The sequence below is a fragment of the Peromyscus maniculatus genome, chromosome 8 (genome assembly GCF_049852395.1).
Source record: "Peromyscus maniculatus bairdii isolate BWxNUB_F1_BW_parent chromosome 8, HU_Pman_BW_mat_3.1, whole genome shotgun sequence".
NCBI classification, from domain to species: Eukaryota; Metazoa; Chordata; class Mammalia; order Rodentia; family Cricetidae; genus Peromyscus; species Peromyscus maniculatus.
In genome coordinates this window covers 45338156-45360366 of record NC_134859.1, presented here as the reverse complement: position 1 = coordinate 45360366, position 22211 = coordinate 45338156, and the positions used below count along the sequence as shown (strand labels likewise).

Sequence of the window (22211 nt, the reverse complement as noted above, 5' to 3'; positions counted from 1 at the left end):
CCTTCCTGCAGAGGAAACAAGGTGGTTGCCCATCTCAGGGCCAGGCTTCCTCTATCCAAAGGAGCTCTGGGAGGGTCCTGGACACACCTGTAGGGATGGAGGGCAGGGCAGTAAGAGCCACAGAATGAGGCAGAGGCAGTGTGTGGAGGGGGTGGGAACTGCCCATGGAAAAGGCTGAAATCCTATCCTGGGGTCTGAGAGGAGGCCACGCTGTCTCTTCTCAGCAACATTGCTGCCATGTCCCACTCTGTCCCTGAAGACGAGCTCCCGCCCCAGGGAGTGCTATGGTCCAGCCTGCAGGGGCCAGAAGATGTGTGAAGGCTCGGCATGTGGCAGAGGCAGGCAGAGGACAATGAGACACACATCTCAACACAGTAGCATTCAAAGAGATCAAAATGCATTTAATGTGGTCTAGTCTCATTGCCTACATCTTTAGATACCACCATGTATTGAAAATAACATGAAAATTCTCCAGTTTCACCATTTAAAATAGATTTAACATTCTGTGACCTCACACAGGGCAGACACCCATACAGGGGCCTCCCCATGGTGTGTCCTTCTGCCCCCAGGCCCTCAGCTGGCAAGGGCCAGGTGGCACAGCACCAGCATGGGCTCAGGGCAGCCGCTTCATTCTGTGCCGCTCTCCCACGGCTGCGCGCAGCAACCACCCCACTGACATTCACAGACACGCACCCTGGGACCTCCACGCACTCACGCAGGTTCGCATGCACAGACGCACCCATGGCCTCCATCAGGACCTGGTGCAGAGGCTTACACCATCAGACTCCTCAAACTGCTGCACACACTTCGTACAGCCTGCAGATCCAGGGCAGGGCAGGGACTCCCGTCGGACTGTGGTTATGTCTGTGGCCAGCACCCAACCTGAGTCGTTCAGGTTAGTGAGCACCAAACCCACCTTACCCCAATAAAATAAAAAACAAACACAAGCACACACATACCTGTGGGCAGACACACACAGACTACCTGTATACAAACACCTGTGTATACCATATCTCTGTATACCAAGACTCACACACAAGGAGACAATCATGTGAGCGCGTCTGTACATGCTTGCACACACACCCTGGCTTCCCTCCTCATGCGCTCCCCAGGGTCCAAGCTTTCCTGCTCGGCACAGGCACACGGCTCCCCCCTCAGTGGCCTCCCCCACTAGGGTGCACTGAAGGGAGTGACTAGTTTGGTCTTTAGCACAAGCAATAAATAAATACAGGGACAGAGAAAAAAAGAGGGCAGGAGAATTGGGAAATGCAGCATCTGCCTGCCTTTGGCAGAGATGAAAGGCAGCCTGAGCTGCTCTCCAGCAGGGCCCAGGGACTGGACCATTCTGGCAGGCCTGGACCTGGGAGGAGGATGGGCCAGAATGAGGAATTGCTTCAGGCCACTGAGATGAGCTAGGAGCAGGCCTCATGGGGCCAGGAGCCCCTCAGACGCTACTCTGGATGCAGGCCCATCTGCTCGGGAATAGCAAAAGATGCCTAGGCTCCCACGGCGGTAGACAGTGGCCAGGACCTGCCCTCCTTCCCTCCCCAACCTTCAGCCTGACAACTGGACAGAGGTGGGTTGAGAGCCAAGCACTCCCATGCTGAACGCACCCTCAGGCCCTAGGGCCAAGGCTAGAAAAGTCAATGATAGTTGAGGGCAGAGGCCAGGCTAAGAACACAAAGGAGCCGAGGCCTCTGGGGCAATCTAGGCAGAATCTTCTAGCCTAGAAATTAGCATGAAATCTTAAGCTGGATGTCTGGAAGCAAGCCCACCTCAGGTCTCCCTGACTGGGCACTGTGGGGAAGACTCCATGGCTTGGGGCCTAGGGGGGAGGAACATCTCCATCACGGGCCCCTAAAGGCTAAACAGAAATTCTTTGTTTTATGACATTTCTCTGGTCATCTCTATGGTGGCCGGGGTCAGGTGGAGGCTGAGGGGTCTTCATCTCTTTCCAGCAGCAGATAACTGGCTGGGGCTGGCTGGGCTACCTCATTCCACCCCAGGAGTGTGGGAGAAAGGGAGGTAGGAACATGGGAACCATGGGACAGGTGGAGCACAGCATCCTGGGAGGGGCTTGTGAGGGCTTCGGGAGTGGAGTTAGGGGCAGCGGGGAAGGATTAGACAAGTCTGATAAACCAAAAATGACTGAAGCCAGACAACCAGAGTGTCTAAGGCACAACTCGAGCTGTGAATCCAGCAGGTGTGGGGCTGACCCACTTCCTGGGAATGTGGGAACTGGACCCCATGCTAATTTCCTGAGTGTCCTTTCCTAAGAAGCACCCACTCTGGTGTTTCCTACTGCCCCTCACTGCAGGGCGTGGAGACCTGGGGCAGAGAGGGAGTGGAGGACAGGGGTGCACACGAAAGGGGGCCTCCCCTGGGTCCTAAAGCCAGCCCTGATGCAGCTGAGGTGCAAAGTCAATCACAAAAGATCAAGCCAGATTCATCCTAGTGGGCCCCCACCCCCAGAGACATCCAGACACTTTATTAGGATCATTAACATGGTCACAAGCCTGATTCATCCTTAAGCATGACAACCTGCAGGGCCCTGGCACACGTGAGGGAGAGACACCAGACCTCCCAGAACCTTCGGGGCACCCCATCCAGCTGCTCTGCCTGGCAGCACTGAGTAGAATTCTAACTGTCCCCACACCACGAAATTTTAAAAATTCAACCACATGTTAGTGTTGTCTTGTGTTTGTTGTTGGTGTTGTTTGTTTGTAAACAGTCTTATCCGAGTTAGAAACCAATGAAGTGTGCATACACAGCTTTCCCCACAGGGCTGGGACCTCTCCTGAGCTGCTTCCGAGGCCTCCAGCAGAGTCCCCCACTCCTGTGGTTCACCTTACCCCCAGAGGACACCCCCTTGCCCATGCATGTCCATCTGAGGCCATGGGCTGTTCATTCTGGTCACCCACTCTCCCTCCAACCTCCCCAAGCTATTGCGAGAAAACATGAGAAGACTAAAGATGCTACTGAGTCTGTGACCCGCAAGGCGTCCGGCTTGCGCTGCTCCAGCCCAGGCCCCCGAGGGACGTGGGACCTAGCGTGGTCAGGATGGTGCCGCACCAAAGTCAAGAGCACTCAGATCTCCGACTCCCGTCTGTAGGGCCGCTGCTCAAGGGCGCCACTGCTGGCCTGCAGCCTGTCAAAGTCATGCTCCGGCTGAGGGCTGCGGCCATCCCGGTCCGTAGCCACCTCGTCCTCCTCATCTCGGCTCAGGAAGGCCAGCTCATTCTCATAGCAGAAAGAGTTGGCACTGGGCAGGAGGAACTTGTTCTCCACCAGGTCCTTAGCGCTGCAGCGGGGCGTAGAGGGCACCTCATAGGTCTTGTGGAAGTGTGAGTAGTCAATCTTGTACTGGTTCTTCTCCTCGAAGAGCACTGGCTCAAAGCGGTGGCCCCACAGGATCTCGTTAGCCAGGTAGGAACTGCGAGCCTGTGTGGTCATGGCTGTGGCCTCGACCATGCCTTCTAGGATGACCACAATCTCAAAGTCATCCGTCTCGAGGTCCTGACGGCTAATGCCGAACAGTGGGCTGGCCTCATCAATCTCGTGCAAGATGGTGATGGGCGACACCAGGAAGATACGGTCCAGGCCCTTGTCGAAGCCCACATCGATGTCAATCTGGTCTAGCGGGATGTACTCACCCTCCTCTGTGACCCTGGGCTTGATGAGCTGGGCCCGTACATGGGCCTCTACGATGTGGCTCTTGCGAAGGTTGCCCACACGCCACATCAGGCAGAGCTTACCATCCCTCAGAGCCACCACAGCGTTATGGCTGAAAAGCAGAGTCTGCGCTCGCTTCTTGGGGCGTGCCATCTTGGCCATGATGGCACCAATCATGAAGGAGTCAATGATACAGCCTACAATGGACTGTGCCACCACCATGAAGACAGCCACCGGGCACTCCTCAGTCACACAGCGGAGCCCGTAGCCAATGGTGGTCTGCGTCTCGATGGAGAAAAGAAAGGCTGCCATGAAGCCGTGGACCTGCAGCACACAGGGTGTACGGCCACGGCCCTCGGAGGGTTCCAGGTCTCCATGGGCAACAGCAATGACCCAGAAGATAATGCCAAACAGCAACCAGGAGGCAAGGAAGGCCAGAGAGAAGATGAGCAGCATGTAGCGCCAGCGGATATCCACACACGTGGTAAACATGTCAGCCAGGTAGCGCTGGGACTTCTCATCCATGTTGGCAAACTCAATGTTGCATTGGCCGTTCTTCTTGACAAAACGGTTGCGGCACCGGCGCCGTGTGTGCACCTTGCCATTGCCAAAACCGTTGGCGCCTGACATGGTAACCAGGTGCAGCCCGTCCTCCTCTGATGACACGATGCTGTAGGGGTTGGCCCGGCTGGCTGCGGTCATCCCGGGGTCTGGTGGACCCTGGCCTGCCCCCAGGCTGACTCCGGGCAGGGGCACTTCTGCAAAAGAGAGGACAGTAGGTCTGTGTGGGCAGGCAGCCAGGGCCCGTGACAGTAACTGGCAGACACAGCCCCCATTTAGTCTCCACAGATCCCCTGTCTCCCCCCACCTCCTTTAAAGCCTGCCCCTCGATCTACCTTCTCAGCTTAGAAAAAAGTGTTCCGGGGCTCCCAGCAGCTCCAGCCAGAAGCCTTGGCTTCCTCGCATCTCTTTTTACTCCTATACCAAGGGCTCTGTTTCCAAATATATTTAAATTTCTCCCACCCTCATAACCCAAGTCCTGGTCACCTCCAGCCTGGACCAAGGCAGGGGCCACCTCACCAACCTCACTTCATCCCAGTTTCCATGGTGAGCACCAGGAGCCTGAAAGGCACCAAGATGAATCCCATCCTTCCTCTACTCACAGCCAGTGAACGAACCCTAGGATCTACAAGGCCTATACAGGAAGTCCCACGGCCTCATTGCCCAGTTGAACACAAACACATATCCCACACACACTACACACATACATGTGTGCATGTGTGTGCTATCCCCTCCATATGCCCCCAACTCACACACTCACACACTCCCCCCCATGCTCCCCTAAGCTCCCCTTCCGACACACAAACATCCTCACATACACACACACACACACACACACACACACACACACACACACTCCCCCATGCTCCCCTAAGCTCCCCCTCCGACACACAAACACACACACACACACACACACACACACACACACACACACACACACAGCAGTGCAACTGTACATCAGACTGCTCCCATACTGTCATGACTGGCCTCCTCATGCCCTAGAAGCAATGCCCACATGATTCTGACCCACACACTGCACACCCCAGCACAGACCCTCATGTAGAATATCAATAGCAACAATCATAATAGCCATGGCACTGGCCTGTTTTTCCCACCAAGACCATCAGCTCCCTCACAGCAGGCCATGTATATCCCTCACTGTCTTATCCCAGGTCTAGAACAGGCAACTTCCCCCATCCCTGCTGAGGACTACGGGTGCACAGACATCACAAATGTCACAAGTGTCACTTGCTTCCATGGCCATCTTTGGCCTCCTGTAGGGAATACTGTATCTCCAGGCCAGCCTAGCACACACTCCTCCCAGAGAAGGCCTGAAGAATGGTACCATAGCCATCAAAGCAAACCCATTTCTCAGGCCCAGGCTTTGCGCATCTCCCATTGATCCACAAGGGCCAGTGCCAGGCTAAGTAAGCCAGGGGCCACAGCACTGCCTGCCCCTGGAGACTCCAGCCTGTCTCAGCTGGGCTGAGCTGAAAGTGGGTGTCCTCTGGTATAGCAGAACATTGATGAGCGGGACATGCTGTACCTCCCCATCACAGGGATACCATGCACCCAAGACCTACCCAATCACACCACAGTTTAGAGCCCAACAAAGCTTTGGAGCCCTCAATCACCAAATGTCCCTAGGAAGACAGAGATCCCAGAAGAAAGGCAGCTGGACACCTAGGGCAGGCTAGATGCTATCAGAGCTTCCTGCCCTTGGACCCTTGAGGGTGGATCTACCCATTTTTCAGACAAGGAGGCTCAGAACAGGAAGACACTTGCCCAGTGCCTGTAGGCAGAGGTAGAAATGCTGGAATTCGACCTCATCCAGACAGCACAACCCTGGCCACATCTACATCAGAGGCTCAGAAGGACGCGGCCTGCAGACTCTGCTACCAAAATAGAGGATTGGGTGGAGAGCATTAGAGGGGCCGATCAGGAGGCACTCCTAGGGTCTACGCCATAAGCCACAGTGCTGCTGAGTCCTGAAGCCTGGCAGACACCAGACACAGCCATGAAGCCTGAGAACCACAGAAAGCCTACTGGGCACGGGGTGACACATATCCAAGACCCTCAAGTCAAGCTCTAACAGCCTTGAAGGTTTCAAAGAGGTGAAGGAACTCCTAACCAAGACATACGGCCATCAGGCAGGAGAGCTGAGATCCAAACCTTGTGTCGAATGCAAAGTTTCCTACCACGTGACCTTAGGCTCTATAGGGCCACCAGCCCTCACTCTGACATCCTCCCCTACAGCTGTTTCAGTCGGCCACCTCACCATGGGTCTGTGTAGCTGAGGCTCGGGGCTGTAATGGTGGATGCTGTTTCTGTCTGGGCCAGGAGGCAGAGAGTTGGCGGGGCTGGGGAACCCGGGGACCATTCTGAGAAGACAGCTCAGTCCCAGATTTCTGAGCCTTCCAGGGGAAGGTGGCCAAGGTTGGGGTACTCAGACGCCGGGGGGAGGCTGCCAGATCCCAGGAGCCAGGCTTGTGTGGCCTAGAGGCCTTGAGGGACGTCCAGCGGGTCATGGTGGCTCTGGCTCCCACTATGAGCAGCAGCCGGCCTGCAGGGAACAGAATCACAGGAATCAACGACTGGGAGGGGAGGGGAGCCCCATCCAGAAGCCTGCTCCAGGAAGGCAGCCTTACATCTGGCCAACCCCCATGTAGTGGCTGAGAGCGCTGCAGCCACTCCTGGAACCACCTAGGCAGCGTCACAGACCTGGGAACTCCCACTTCTGTGGATATTCCACCCAAACCACAGAGAAAAGCAGCTTCGTCAAGTTTATGCCTGTTCCGTACCTTGAGCCAGAACGGATGGAGCGAAGTCCCTTGTCCCCAAATACCCAGAGAAGGTACACAAGCAACAGAAGCAAACAGAGCCCTAGGGTGTGGAAGCCCCTCACTTGGGGGATGGTGAGAACAGACTCAAAAGGAAGACTCGGAAGCAGAGACCAGTGCCACAGACAGGCCGAGGGTCAAGAAGAGACCCCCACACAAAGGCCTGTGCAGCAAGAAGGTACTGAAGATCTCTAAGAAACACGAGGCAGAGTTTCAGTGGGGACATGCAGGCTGGCAGGCTGTTGCTCAATGGCAGCAAAGAGACTAGGAAAGAAAAGCAATGAGATTTGTTTCACTTGAAGAGGTCTAAGCAAGAAAAGAGGCCAGCACTCCGCTTCGTAGGTGGGGAAACTGAGGCCAAAGGAGAAAACAATGCTCAAGCCAACAGTGAGGACCATGTTAGCAAGGCCCGGGCTGGCCAGTGAGGGTCCTGGGCACGGCCAGGAGGGAATGAGGAGACTCAGTGGAGTACAATACCTGAACCAGACAAGGAGAGTTGAAACGTGGCAGCACTCAAAACGAGACCGGGCACAGTGGGCAGCAGAGGGCACAGGACCCGCAGGAAGAAATGACCTGTCCTGGACCTACAGGCCTAAGACCAGCTTCTTGCCCAGGCATCTGCAGGCACAGCCTCTCAGCATCCAGTAAGCTTGGAGCACTGGTCAGGGCCAAGACTGGAGCTTTGAGCAAAAAGAGCTGCCACCTAACCTAGGGTGGGGCCTGGGAGTCACTGGGAGGTACCTCCGGATGGAGCAGGACATCCCATGCCAGTCTCCAAGGCTCTGCGCACCTCAGGTTTCGCTAACATCCGGAAGGAACTGGGACAAGGCTTGGGCCCATATTCCCAGATGTCAGCAGGATACTGACTGCAAAGACACGGACCCTGGGGAAGGAACATCAGGTGAACCCCCTCCCTTGGGCTCCTCCAGAATGAGGAATAAAGGGGCCAAAAGTTATCAATGGCTCTACCTTCCAGATACTCTCCTGAGACTCTAACATGCTCATCCATTTAATCCCTGTAATGACCGTGACGAGTAATCCATTTTCCAGAGAGGAAACTAAAGCTCAGAAAGCTTGAGTCACTTGTCAAGGGACACACAGCCTCTAAGGAGTGGAGTTTCTGTTCTGGAGAGCTGAGATGAAAACATCTATCACCCCAGCTCCCGAGAGCAGACGGGGTGGCATCATATGCCACCCCCAGTTCTCCAGACCCCACAATCCCATTTGGTAATAAAACATACAACACAAACTGTCCCCAAGGCGGCCGTCAACAGCAGACTTTTAAGGGACAGGGTCTTCTTGAAGCTTCCACATCAGAAGACTCGTTGGAGGTCATCTCTGCCGGGAAGGCAAGCAGGTGGCTCGCCTGAGTCCTTTCCTTTCGCCTGGGGAAGACTTCCATGATCAGCCACAGAGCTTTTGCCCACTGTATCCAGGAGCAGCTAATGCAGCCACCACCCATCAGGCTTAGCATGAGAGCTTCCCAGAGGCCTCCCTGCCTCAGTCACAAAGGAAATGGGAGACCAGGCAGGCAGGAGGCACAGGGGTCTCCCTTGTGCCAGGCCCTGCCCAGAAAGCAAACCTGTGGTAGCAGGCAAGAGGAATCCCTTCTTGCAGAGATGGCCCGGACAGACTTGGGGCGCATGACCAGTAAGGAAGCTGGTCTCCTTGGTAAGTGTTAAATTACGTATGGGTGTTCAGGGAGTGGAAAGTTGAGAGGGCTGACATTTCTTTCTCTAAATCTGGGAAGATGATTCCCTGGCCATTCTTCCAAGCCAGACTCCCTGGTCAAATCGTCAGACAACCTTTGCCCTCATCCCCAGCAAACATTCATGGCCAGGGCATACTCTGGACTCCTGCTCCAAGCCTATGCTAGGCTTGAGGGAAGTAATGGCCGGGCCATGCTGGGGTGCGTAAGTCAGGGCTGCTCCCCCACCCCCCAGCCCTCACTGCTTCACAGCCCGTGCCCTGATTCGAGCAGCCACATCGATGTCTCTGCCTGAGAGTTCTCCAGCCATCAGAGCACACTCTGCCCATGAGCAGGGCAGGCTGGGAACCAAACCCACCGGGAGTAGGTGAGCAAACAGCCCCACTCCCTGCCCCTGGCAGGAGCAGGCTCTGAAGCACATGTTCCAAGTGCCACCTTGGCTGGGAGCCCCCAACTGGTTAGATCCCCAGCTTGGTTTAGCTCCAATCGCCTGCTCCCCCGCCCCCAGCAGTAACCCTGTCAACAACACGTTTTTTTACCACCCTGTATCTCTTCCTTCTCGGCCTTGTCTCCGTGCTCGCTGCCCACTGGGATTTCCTCAGCTTGTCTACCATGAAGCTTCTACACTGGTAACTTTGTCCCTTGGACTCTCCTCATGGGGCCTCCAGGGTCTCACACCCGCAAAGTCTCCTTGATCCCCCATGTCCCCTCCAGGATGATCCCACCAGCAAGTGGACGGTATAGCACCTCTTCTCCACGACGCCTCCACCCTCTCTCCTCTCCCACCTGCTCTATGAAGACCTCGGGATTCTGTTTTTGGAGAGAGTGCTTCAAGACAAGGTTTCTCTATGTAGCCCTGGCCATCCTGGAACTCGCTTTGCAGCCCAGGCTGGCCTCGAACTCAGAGATCTGCCTGCCTCTGCCTCCCGAGTGCTGGATTCTCCTGTCCTGGTTTCTACCCATCAGGGTAGAGGAAATGAGAAGTGTTCCCACACAGAGGAAACCGCAAAGGCAAGGGCAAAGACTGAAGGGGCAGGCGAGGAGGTGAGCGTGCCGTGAATGAGCAGACAGACACATGCACAGGTGGGTGGTCAAGCAGATGGACCGACAGACTGGGCTGACAGATGTGGGGGTGTCTGGAGAGGAGTGACCAGATAATGGGTGGTTTGGTGGGTGGATGGATGGTTGAGCAGATGAATAGGAAATGAGTAATGAATGGATGGGATGGACAATTGACAAATTAGAGTGGATGACTGATAGATGGGTGTTCTGGTGGTCAGGTGGGTGTGTGGACAGGGTAGGGTGGGGAGGATCGGTGGGGTGAGGGGTAGGAATCAGGCGAGAGCGGAAGGCGGGGGTGAGAGGACGCAGGTCAGACAGACATAGGGGTGTCTGGAGCTACTGGATGGGTAGCAACAGCTGGCTCAGTGGGCAGAAGAGACCAAGGAGGGGTGAGTGGAGGCACCGGTGAGCAAATCCGTCAATGCATGATGGAGCCACACAAGTACACATCGGGGCCTCACCCTCACCTGGAGTTGCCTCGAAGTTCAATGCCAAGCGGAGGCCACTGTCATTCAAAGTAACCAAGCAGCTGCTGCCATCACTCAACGCCAGCTGGGAGGGGTGGGTGGGGCCTCCAGCGACTCCCAGACCCGACAGTGAGCACCGGCAGGTGCTGCAGCTCTCCTCAGGAGGCTCAGAGGCCACCACTGAACCTGCTAGCTGCCACCCCATACACCTTCACGGCACCACAGCTCCAACCAGGAAACCACTCAGGCTGGACCAGGGCAGAGCAAGAAAAGGCCACCGCTGACGACGGTGAGTGTCATGGTGCTCTCACACACACGGTCTTACAGAACTCACAGGGCCGGAATGACTACCCTCCCCTCTCGAGAGAAGCAGCAGTGTCTCCAGAGTCACGGAGAAGCTTGGGGTGTTATGCCTATGTTCAAGCTACTCCTGCCAGGCTTCCCCAATGCCACCCCCAGGCAGCTGTGGATAGCGTGATAGACAGTATTTCCATGGATGGTGCGTGGGCGAGCGAATGAATGAATGAGTACGGGGGTAAGGTTGGGTGAGCGGCATCGCTGAGCAGATAGGAAAGTGAATGGGAGAATGATAACATGTCAAAGGGGCAGACAGGAACTCGGCCGCGTGTGTGCGCGCACACACTCTACAGTGTCCAGAATCAGTTTTCCATCTGTCAAAGGGGCCCCTACCTCCCAACCCATCTGCCAAGTGGATCTGGGGAGAGGATGATGGGAAGGCTCTCAGAGCTTCTGGCGGCCAGGACCATGAGATGTCGTCACCTCCCCCACCTCCCAGGCAGAGTTCATGGGGACGCCCAGTCGGCTTTGTCACACTGGCTTTTCTGGCTGGGATTAAAGGAATGGCTGGTGAGTCACCCCCACATTCTAAGCCTCTGGGGCAGGTGACCGAAGATGGCAGGTTTGGAGATGCAGAGTTATATTCAAACTGGGGCTCTTCCACTTACAAGTTGTGTGGCCCTCGGGAGCCCCTCCCCCTTTCTGGAGGTCTCTTCCACCCCTCACTCCCATCTTAAGTGACGCCTCGCACCCTCTGTTTGCCTCTCGGCCCTTTTCCTCTAAGAAACCAGGAATCGGGGCCAAATGGCACACAACTGGGAAGGTCCACGGCAGGGACGTCCTGCCTGTGAACTGTGAATGAGTCCACACTGTGCTTGGACCTATGTGCTCTATTCATCACAAGCCAGCCTTGGAGGACGGTTCCTCCCACCCGACATATCGGGAAACCGAGACCAAGAGGTCAGGCCCTATCCCAGTTATTCGGCTCAGAGCTCTGTGCCGAGGAGGTGACGACCTCAGGGCAACAAGAAGCTAAAGAAGGCTCCGGAGAAGAGTCGGGGGTGAGAGCTGCGACTAGTTTGTTCTCCCCACTTCCTGTGGGGGGCCACCTGGCTGGTCCCCGGCTCTCTCAATCTGACTCCTTACTGGGGCTTCCCCCAGACCCACAACTCCAGTCCTAACACTCTCACGATTGTTCCTCTTTAATGAGGAAGCTGGGGCTTATGACAGAGAGGTGACGCGCCCAAGGTCACAGAGCCAGGGGGTGGTGGCCTCAGCTTTATGGATACATGGTCCAGGGCCCCTACCTTACCCTACCCTGCAGCAGCTACAGCAGCCCACCGATAAGCTGACCCCTCCTCGGCTCACCAGGAACACATTCCCAGGAGCCGTCACCAGCCACCACCACTCCCAGATGAGAAGGCTGGGAGTATCGGGCCAGGCCTCTCTAGATCTGAGGGTTGGGCCCTGAACAGTCGCCAGCCAGTGAGGGAAAGACTCAGCTGGCCCAGGCCTCTTCTCATGATCAACCTAAAAAGCAAGGCTCCGGAGCAGGCAGGCACTTCCTGAGGCTCGGGTGACATGCCAGTCTCCAGCCAATATTCCCATGAAACTGAGCATGGCACCGGAAAGTGTGGGCCAGAAAAGGCAGCATGTCAGCAACAATGCCAATTTCTTTTTTCTTTTTTTTAAATCAGAGCTGAGGACTGAACCCAGGGCCTTGCGCTTACCACTAAGCTAAATCTCCAACCCCTAAACTTTTTTTGTTTTTGTTTTTTGAGACAGGGTTTCTCTGTGTAGTTTTGGTGCCCGTCCTGGATCCCACTCTGTAGATCAGGCTGGCTCACAGAGATCTGCCTGGCTCTGCTTCCCGAGTGCTGGGATTAAAGGCATGTGCCACCACCACCCGGCCAGTGCCAATTTCTTGAGGGGCCCTTCCCTGGCTCCAGACTCCACAAACCTCAGCAGGGGTCAGGGGATGAACAGAATCCTAGCTCTCACTCCTGGCATGTGACGGCCACAAAGCAAGTACGGGTCCTCACCAGGGTTCAAGAGTATTGATTGGTTCAGGATGTGACACCCCACCTGGACAGCCGAGAGCAGAGAGGTTCCAGGTGTGTGTCTGGACATCCCTTAGGACACATCCAGCATCTCCCCAGGGTAGACTCAGCCCCCTTGCTCCTCATTACAGGGGCATCTGAACCTCAGTATTCAGCCAGCTCTGACTGAGAGAGCCTGGGAATGAGTGAGACACACTAACCCCAATCAGGCTGTGCTGGATGGCCCGGGGGAGCGGACGGCACCCTGTGAGCCTGAAGTTGAGGCCAGGACTAGAGGTTGTGGCCCCACCATGGTAGGCAACGGGCACCAGATGCCAGGGAATGTTTCTATGATATTTTTATCTTGAGAACATCCTTTGGGAGTTGGGAGACAGAGTGTCCTTGGCTCCAGGCCCCTGGGAGCAGCAAAGGACAGGGACCTCTGGTTACCCTCTGACAGGACAGCAACAATTGCAAGGCCCTGTCCTGGGGTAAGGAGCACCTGGCCAGTATTCGGGTTTCATGGGTCTCTGGGTTCTGTTCCAGCTTGCTGTGTGTCCCAGGGAGGCAGGTCTCTACTCCTCTCTCACGCCCGTTAGTTTCCCACCTTTTCTGGGCCTGTTCAATGCCAGCTCAGAACTGGGAACTTGAAGAAGACCAAGTGGGCCTCTGACTTCACTGGGTGCTTTACCGGCAAGGGATGAAGCCAGGCAGCTAGATAAGAGCCATGCCAGAGCCCTGGGAGCCTGGGGAGGGTCTGGTCCACGGTGGAGAACTCAGGAGCTTCCAGAGGCGTATCATTAAGGCTAGGAGAAGTGCACGGGCACAGGGACTATCCAGGCTGAGACGGCAAAATGGCGGCAGGGGCGGGAGGGAGCCGGAGACGTGTGTGAGCCTCTGAGTCCTCCAGATCTGGAAGCAGATTCCAGCTCTGTTACACTCACAGTGGGCCTTGGCGAGCTCTTCCACCTCTGGACTTCCCTGAGCCTGCCAGCAAACCCCGGGGCCTTCCCACCCAGCGCCCCAGCATCCTCCAGAACCTGGGGCTGAGAAAGTCCGATGGAGCACGCTGCTGCCATCCTAATTACAGGGAAGGTGAATATGTATTGAGAGTGCCAAAGGAAACAGGCCCTGGTCCAAGGTTACACTAACAGATCAACGAAACAGACCAGAGAAGCCTGCATGCCACACCGACAAGCTTAGACTTGATCCCAAGAGTTACACAGATCTCGTGATAGAACCTGAACATTTTAACAGTTCCAGCGATATGGACTGGATTCCTGCCCCTTCCAGGAGAGCCTTGGGCAAGCTGCATCACTTCTCTGAACTCAGTTTTTGTTCCTCCGGTACAGGACTAATAATAGCGCCTGCCTCATGGGGCTGGGATGGGCTCTCAGTGAGTCAGCCCATGGGGATTGCCCACAGGAAAACCTCCTGCCCAATCACTCTGCCCATCACAGCCCAGGAAGCTCGCAGGGCCCTGTAGGGCATGGACCAACCCCCGTCACAGGAAGGAGGATCAGATGGCCGGATGGGTATGAACCCCAAGAGAGAGGCCCAGGGGACAAAGACCTGCCAATGTCTAGTTTCCTTGGTGTCTCTTTTCAAACTTCAACTAATCTAAGTCTCAGACATTTCCTGAGCACCTGGTAGGGGCTTGCACAAAGGAGCAAAAACTTTAAAGAAAGAAGAAGCAACCAGACAGACCAAGGAGAAGCCTGGAGAATTTGAAAACATAAAAATGTATCAGAGCTGGAGAGATGGCTCAGTGGTTAAGAGTCTGCTGTCTTGCACATGATTCAAGTTCAATTCCCAGCGTCCATGTTGGATGGTTCACAACTGCCTATACCCCTAGAGTCAGGGGAACCAACACCCTTTTATGGCTTTTTTTGGCACCAGTATACACACACACACACACACACACACACACACACACACACACACACACACAAATGAATAAATCTTCAAGAACATTAATGTGTTGCTTATCAAACCTATCATAGTAGGACAAAATGCAAGTGATGAATCTCCACTAACTGGTGAATGGTAAGAAAAATGTGGTGTAAACCCACAACGGACTATCACTCAGCTGTAAAGGAAAACAAGGGACCCACAGGAAGTTCCCCATGTGGGAGAAATGGTGCAGGCCCAGGAGGGGACCAGATCTGACTAAGGACCAGGTCCATAGACACATGGGGAGTTCCACCACTCAGTGAAAGCTGCAGACCCAGGCAGAAGTCCTGAGCTGACACAGGAGAAGACCTGACCCCCAGTGGGACTAGTGACAGGATCTCTGGCCCTGAACACCAGACCCACAGAGGGAAATAACACCTCAATTCTACTACGACTTAGTTCTCTCCCGAACATTGCAAATGCCACCACTGAAGAAAAAGGGAGACTTGAATTTATACAAAATACAAGAAAAAAAAGAACTCAACCAATAAACTAGCTTCAGATGGATGAGCAAGTTCCAGCACAGAAACCCAAACGACACAAAAACAGAGATGACACATCTTTCTCAAAGGTCACTAAACCCATAGCAAAGGTCCCCGATAAGAACAATTTGAAAGAACTTCCAGACAAACAATTTTAAAGAATAATTATAATTACATTCAAACAACCTAAAGAAGGCATGGATGTATTCCAAGAGAACAAATGCAAAGAGCTGGATGAAATAAGGAAGTCAATCCAAGATGTAGAAATTGAATTCAAGAGAAAGATAGAACTGCTGAAGAAAAACCAAGCTGAAATTATGTTGGACATTAAAAACTCAATAAGCCAAAATAAAAGCTCAGGAGACAGCCTCAGCAACAGAATGCATCATGGGAAACAGAGCATTGAGGCTGGAAGAGAAGGGGTTAGACCTGAACCATCCAGTAAAGCTCAGTGATAAAGAAAGTAAAACACAAACAGAACACGAGAGGCCTCTGGAGAAGAACCCAGGAAAGACCAAATCTTTGAATGATGAGCATAGAAGAAGGAGAAGAATACCGCACTAACAGCATAGAAAATATTTTCAGTAAAACCAAAGAAGAAAAGTTGCCAAACAGAGAGAGAGGGGTGCCAGCCCCGTTCCCAGAGCAACGAAGAGACAGGGTGAGAGGAGAAACTCCCACGACTAGCACACTAAAATTAAGACAAATGAAAGGTATTGAAAGCTGAAAGAGAGAAGGGTCGAGTCATTTGTGAGGGGAGGTCCATCAGAATAATGCCTGATTAGTGTGGAAACAGTAAAGCCAGAGGAGCCTGGAAAGGTGGATTAGACACTTTGAAAGACCACGACAACTATACCCAGAAAACAATACGAAGAATTAGCAAGATAGGGCTAAAGAATAGCTTGTGTTAGGGGACACCTGCTGCTCACAGTTCAAATCCCAGCACCCATATCAGACAGCTGCCCACTCACTGCCTGTACCTCTACCGCAGGAAGATCTGCGCCCTCTACTGGCCTCCACAGGCACCCACACAGATGTGCACAGACATGCACACAGACACGTACATGTAAATAAATAATAAGAATACATTTTTTTAAAAAAAGAGTTAATGAAACAAATAGCTGGTTCTTTGAGAAAATAAACAAAACTGACAAATCCTTAGCCAAATTAACTAACAGGAGTAAAAGACCCAAATTAATAACATTAAAGATTAAAAGGGAGATATTACAACAGACATCAACGAAATTCAGAGAATCATGAGGATATACTTAAAAATATATACTCTGCCAAGTTAGAAAACTTTTAAGAATGGGCTAATTTCTGACATACCAAAATAAGACCAAGAGGAAATAAATAATCTACGCAGACCTATAACCACTAATGAGATTGGAGCAGTAATAGAAGGTCTCCCGACTAAAAGAAACATTGGGCGGCAGTGGCCCACGCCTTTAATTCCAGCACTCGGAAGGCAGAGCCAGGTGGATCTCGGTGAGTTCAAGGCCAGCCTGGAATACAGAGTGAGATCCAGGACAGGCACCAAAACTAACCCTGTCTCGAAACCGCCCCCCCCCCAAAAAAAAAAAAAGGAAAAGAAAAAATAAACCCAGGAACAGGTGGAGCCACTGCCAAACGCCACCAGAACTAATATCAATCCTGCTCAAATTATTTCATACAATAGAAAAGGAAAGAAGCTTCCAGACTCTTTATGAAGCCAGTATTACTCTGGTGCCAAAACCAGATAAAGACAAAATGAAAATTATAGAAAAATCTCCCTGGTGAACATAGATGTAAAAATCCTAAATAAAAAAACCCATAAACTGGACTGGAGAGATGGCTCAGCCGTTAAAGGCTAGGCTCACAACCAAAAAACCCATAAACCAAATTCAGAATCACATCAAAAAGATCATTCATAGGGCTGCAGAGATGACTCTCCAGCTAAGAGCCCTGGCTGCTTTTCCAGAGGACTGGGGTTAGATTCCCAGCACTGACATGGCAGATCACCTCTGTAACTTCCGTTCCAGGGGATCCAGTGCCCAATTTGGGACTCTGTGGGTACTGGGCACAAATGCAGTGCACAAATGTACGTGCAGGCAAACATCCACACACATAAAATAACTTTTTAATTTTAAAAACAACAGCATGAGCAAGTTGGTCTTACCCCAGTGATGCAGGAATGGTTCAACACAAGAAAATCAATAAATGTGATTCATTGCATAAATGGATTAAATGACAGAAATCATACGGTCATCTCAATAGGCAGAAAAAAAGGCCTTTGGAAAAATCCAACATCCCTTCATGACAAAAGCCACAGAGAGGCTAGAGGCGGAAGAAACGCCTCAATATAATATGAGACACATAGGTGCCAAACCTATGCCAACATCACAGTAAGCGGAGAAAAATACAATGCATCCCCACTAAGACCAGGGACGAGACAAGATGTCCACTGTTCTTCAATAGAGTGTTTGAGTCTCAGCTAGAGCAACATCAAGAAAAGGAAATATAAAATATAACAGGAAGGAAGAAGCAAAAGTCTCCCTGTCTGCAGATATATTATGTACATAAGAAAAAAACTCTGAGAGCTAATAAACATGTTCAGCAAAGAAGCAGGATACAAAATCAGCACAAAAAGATCCTACATGCCAATAATAGACTAAAAAAGAAATCAGAGAAAAATCCCATTCTCAATAGTCACAAAAACAAACAAATAGATAAATAAATTACCTGAGAATAAATCTATTTATTTAGGACATGAAAGACCTCTATGATGAAAATACTAAGGAAGAAATTAAGGAAGACAATAGAGCATCCATTCCATGCTTATGGATTGGAAGAAATGTGAAAATGACCACCATACCAAAAGCACTCTACAGATTCAATATGATGCAAATAAAAATTCTAATGCCATTCTTCACAGACATAAAAAAAAACACAATTCAAAAATCTGCATAGAAGCACAAAAACGTAAAGACTACTGTGGGAGATGTCACAGCATCTGATCAAATTACACTACAGAACCATAGTCATAAAAACAGCATGGTACTGTACAAAGACAGACACATAGATCAATGGAATAGACTTAAGGACTCAGATATAAATCCACACAACTGCAGACACCTTTGATAGCTTTTGGACAAAGATATCAAAAGCACACACTGAAGAAAAGACATCCTCAACAAAAGGTGTTGAGACAGCTGAATTTCAATGGGCAAAAAAGTGAACTCCATTATCATTTTTCACCCTGAACAAAACTCAACTTGAAATGGGTCAAAGCCCTCAGCTTAAGGCCTGATAGCCTGAAACTGCCAGAGGGGAAATCAAGGGATGCTCTTTACCTACCGGCTCAGGAGGAACTTTCTGCACAGGCTGTAAGACCAGCAATATCACGGCATCTCTTGAGGCTAAAAGGCTTCTGTAGCAAAAGGAACTGCCAGTCACATGAAGAGGCAGCCCACAGGATGAAGAAAATGTTTCCAGCTATGCATTTGATTGTATTGTTTTTGAGACAGAGTCTCTCTATGTAGCCCTGGCTAGTCTGGAACTCCCTATGTAAACCAGGCTGGCCTCAGACCTACCTGCCTTTCCAGAGGCAGAGGATTTGTGTCTAGAATAAAGAATTCAAAAAAACTAAACGTTAAGAAAAGAAACAACCCAATGAAAAAATAGGCTAGCCAGATATGCTGTTCATGTTTTTAATCCAGCCCTGGAAGGCAAAGGCAGGAAGAGCTCTGTGAGTTTAGGGCTAGCCTGGTCTAGTAGCAGTTCCAGGGCAGCCTGGACAGGACTGTATAGAGAGACTCTTTCTTAAAACAACAACAGCAAAAAAAAAAATGGCCAAGGAACTGAACAAAAAATTTTCAAAAGGATAAGAAATACACATGGCTAGGAAGCACTTTAAAAAGTACTCAAGCTTCTTAGTAAGCCAGCAGGAAAATGCAAACTTGAATTACTTTAAGATTCCAGAATGGCCACCATCGGGAATCCAAAAGACAACAAATGCTGGCGTGGATGTGGAGAAAGGAGAACTTTATCCACTGTAGTCTCCACTACACAACTAGTGGGAACTAATGGAACCACTCTGGGAGTCATCCTAGAAGGTTTTCAGAAACCAGGAAATAAAACTGTCATGTGACCCAGCTAAGCCTCTCTAGACACAGCCGAAGGACTCTCTATCCTACCACAGAGACACTTGCACGTCCATGGTCATTGCTGCTCTGTTTACAGCAGCTAGGAAATGGAATCAGCCTAGACGTCCATCACCAGGTGGGTGGATAAGAAAAACGTGTTACGTGTGCACAGTGGAATATTAGCTGGCTGTAAAGACAGACGAAACCACGGAAGTTTCAGGGAAAGGGGTGGAACTGTGGAAAATTATACTAGATGAGGTAACTGTGGCACAGAAAGACAAACGTGTGCCTTCTCTCATACTCGGGTCTTAAATCTCTTGTTCTGTGTGTTTGACTTGAAGCACAAGCCAGGAAACTGGGAAGGAGCCCTTGACGGGAGCACAATCAGGAAGGGAGATGGGAGATCATGAGTAGATGAAAGCAAAGAGGTGGAGGCTGGAGGCGTAAGTGGGGAGGGGTATGAGAGTATGAGGAAACCAGGGGTGCAGAGGAAGACCAGCCAAGGGAAAGACGCACGAATAACCACATGGAAGCCTGCTGTCTCATAACCCAAGTGAAAAAATAATCAGAGGGATAGCGGAAAACTCGTGAAATGAAAGGGGAGATGGGGATTGAAGGACCAAGCCAGGACAGGGGTGAGAAAGTGGAGGAGAGAGGGTTAACCCTAAGAATGTATGAAATGGCCTCGTGAAAGCCCACTATTAGTAAGCTAATTTCAAAACACAACTTAAAAAAGAGTTCAAGTGGAATTACCCTGCATGGGTGGAAATGTGCAAGGCATAGGGTAGCTCCCTAGGAGTTATTGGTTGGGAAGGCCCCACAGGTCTTCAAAACAACACAGGCTAGCTGGGCACTATGGTGCACACCTTTAATCTCAACAAAGGCAGGCAGATCTCTGTGAGTTTGAGGCCAGCCTGGTCTGCACAGTGAGTTCTAGGCTAGCCAAGGGCTACAGAGTGAGACCCTATCTCAAAACAAACAAACCCACAAGCCATTGCCATGGCTCTTGGTTATCTCCATAACTACATAGTAAGAAACCACACACTTTGGCTGCAGGGCATAGAGAAACCAACCTTAAACTGACCGGGAAACTTCCTCCCTGCTGGCCAGCTTTCACAGGGCTATAAAGTACTATGCAGGGGTGGGAGAGGGAAAGATATCAGTGGTCTTACCCAGGTCTTACCTTGTGTGATGCAATACCAACCTTCCCAGCAAGATGTGCCTATTGCCGCAGTAGTGGTACAGCTGTTATGGGGTAACTATTTTCTGATGGGATCCGAGGCCTGCTCCACAGGAGGGGATTTCATGCCTGGAACTGAAATCCTGATCAAAAGTCCATAGCTCAGAAGGTCATGGCCCCTAGGGGAGAACCTGCTATTGTTATTTTGCTAAATGGCCATGCTGTCAAATCGCTTTCTATTTATGTTTCTACATATGGACCTGCACTTCTCTCAGTCTTGGTCAGAGAAGCTTCATTATGCAGTGGGCAGCAGTCACTGCAGAGATCAGTAACTGGCCAACAGTGTCAAGAATAAAAGACAGAGTGTTCGACCCTAAGCAGGACACCTACATTACCCCCATACACCAAGCCTCAGGGGACTTCACAAAAGAGGAGGCCAAAATAAAATGGAAGAGCCAAAGGATGGGAAGGAGTGCTTTCTTACAGACATGGCCTGGCTGTCATGAATTCACAGATGCTGTGGTTATCTGCACACAATCAAGCCAAAATCCTAGCACAGAAGAAAGAAGTGACCTCCAGGCCCCACCCTAGACTGAGGAGCCATTGGCAGTGGGTAATTGCTGTGGGAGAGAATCCTTCTTTATTGAGGATGTGGCTGCTGGTTGAATTCCCATACTCCCTATACCCATGGGCATATGAGCAGCACTAAATGGACTTAGTAAATTTTATATATATCAAAAAAGACATGAAGTTGAGAGGGGAGTTGTTGAGAAAGGTACAGAAGGAATTGGGGGGTGGATAAAGGTGGATATGGTCATATTTCATTGTATACATGTATGAAATTCTCAAGAATAAAGAAAAATTCATGAAATTTGCAGGTAAATGAATGGAATTTGGAAAATTATACTCTCAAGTTTATCCAGGCCCAGAAAGACAAACACCACATGTTCTCTCCCTGGTTTCAAACCCTTTTGTTTTGTATATTTCACTGGAAGGTTATGTGATGGCCAACAAACCAGAAACAGGCCTAGTTGAGCGGGGGTGGGGGTGGGGGGATGGGGGGTGGGGGGTGTGTGGGGGGCAACACATTCATGGAGGGAGACAGTCAAATATAGGCAAAAGGAAAGTACAGAGTGGGGATACAGGGTTGTTCAGACATGGGGTGGGGGTGGGGAACAAGGAAGTGAGGTTAACCCACGTGAAAGGTACCTGAAAGAGCTGTCTAGAAGCACACAAGCTCGCCACTCAAGTGAGAAACAGTAACAGTACCTACCTCGCATGGTTTCAATGAGCTCTTAGTGAGTCAGCACATGGGGATTGCCAGAGGACACCCCGCTACCAACCCAACACACCTGAGGGAGATAAAACACAGGTAACAAGAAATCAGAGGAGAAAGTCCTCCAGGTGGAAGTGGGGTTGGTGACGGGAGAGTACAGGGAGTGGGTGAGTCGAGACCAAAGATGCATGAGTTTTGGAAAAAAAAAATCCATGAGTTTGTAAGCTTAGTAAAAATAGATAATATTTTTAAAAGAGTTTAAACACTGGTTAGCTGAACAATTCTGCTCCCAGAAGACACGGGTTATGAAATGGTCCAGTATTTCCTCACTGCGTCCCTGCCCCTCCCTTTGGGAATGGCAATGTATATTCTGTGCCACTGTATGTGCAAGTATATCATGTGCTTTTTTTTTTACAGGTTTAAAATTAAGAGGCCGCCTTGAGTCTCTGAAGAAACTTTATACTTTGTGCTTTTACACTGTCTTAAGACTATGGAGACTTTTGAAGTTGGACTAAATGCATTTTGCATTATGATATGTCCAAAAGACTAT

At 51.2% G+C, this 22211-nt stretch overlaps 1 protein-coding gene across 3 annotated transcripts in view; it reads right to left on the bottom strand.

Moving 5' to 3' along the window:
- Positions 1 to 380: 380 nt before the first annotated feature.
- Kcnj12 (potassium inwardly rectifying channel subfamily J member 12) overlaps positions 381 to 22211 on the bottom strand; it is a 46171-nt gene continuing 24340 nt past the window's right edge. The window contains exons 1-2 of one of the 3 annotated variants that reach the window (XM_076542511.1): positions 10311 to 10420; positions 381 to 4430 (exon numbers count right to left, since the gene is read on the bottom strand). In XM_076542511.1, coding sequence (XP_076398626.1) covers positions 3088 to 4374 — 1287 coding nt within the window. In that variant the 5' untranslated portion in view covers positions 4375 to 4430; positions 10311 to 10420 and the 3' untranslated portion in view covers positions 381 to 3087. Of the gene's footprint in view, positions 4431 to 6511; positions 10291 to 10310; positions 10421 to 22211 lie in introns of those variants that run through there. The other 2 variants (XM_042284148.2, XM_006973585.3) reach the window with 2 other exon arrangements.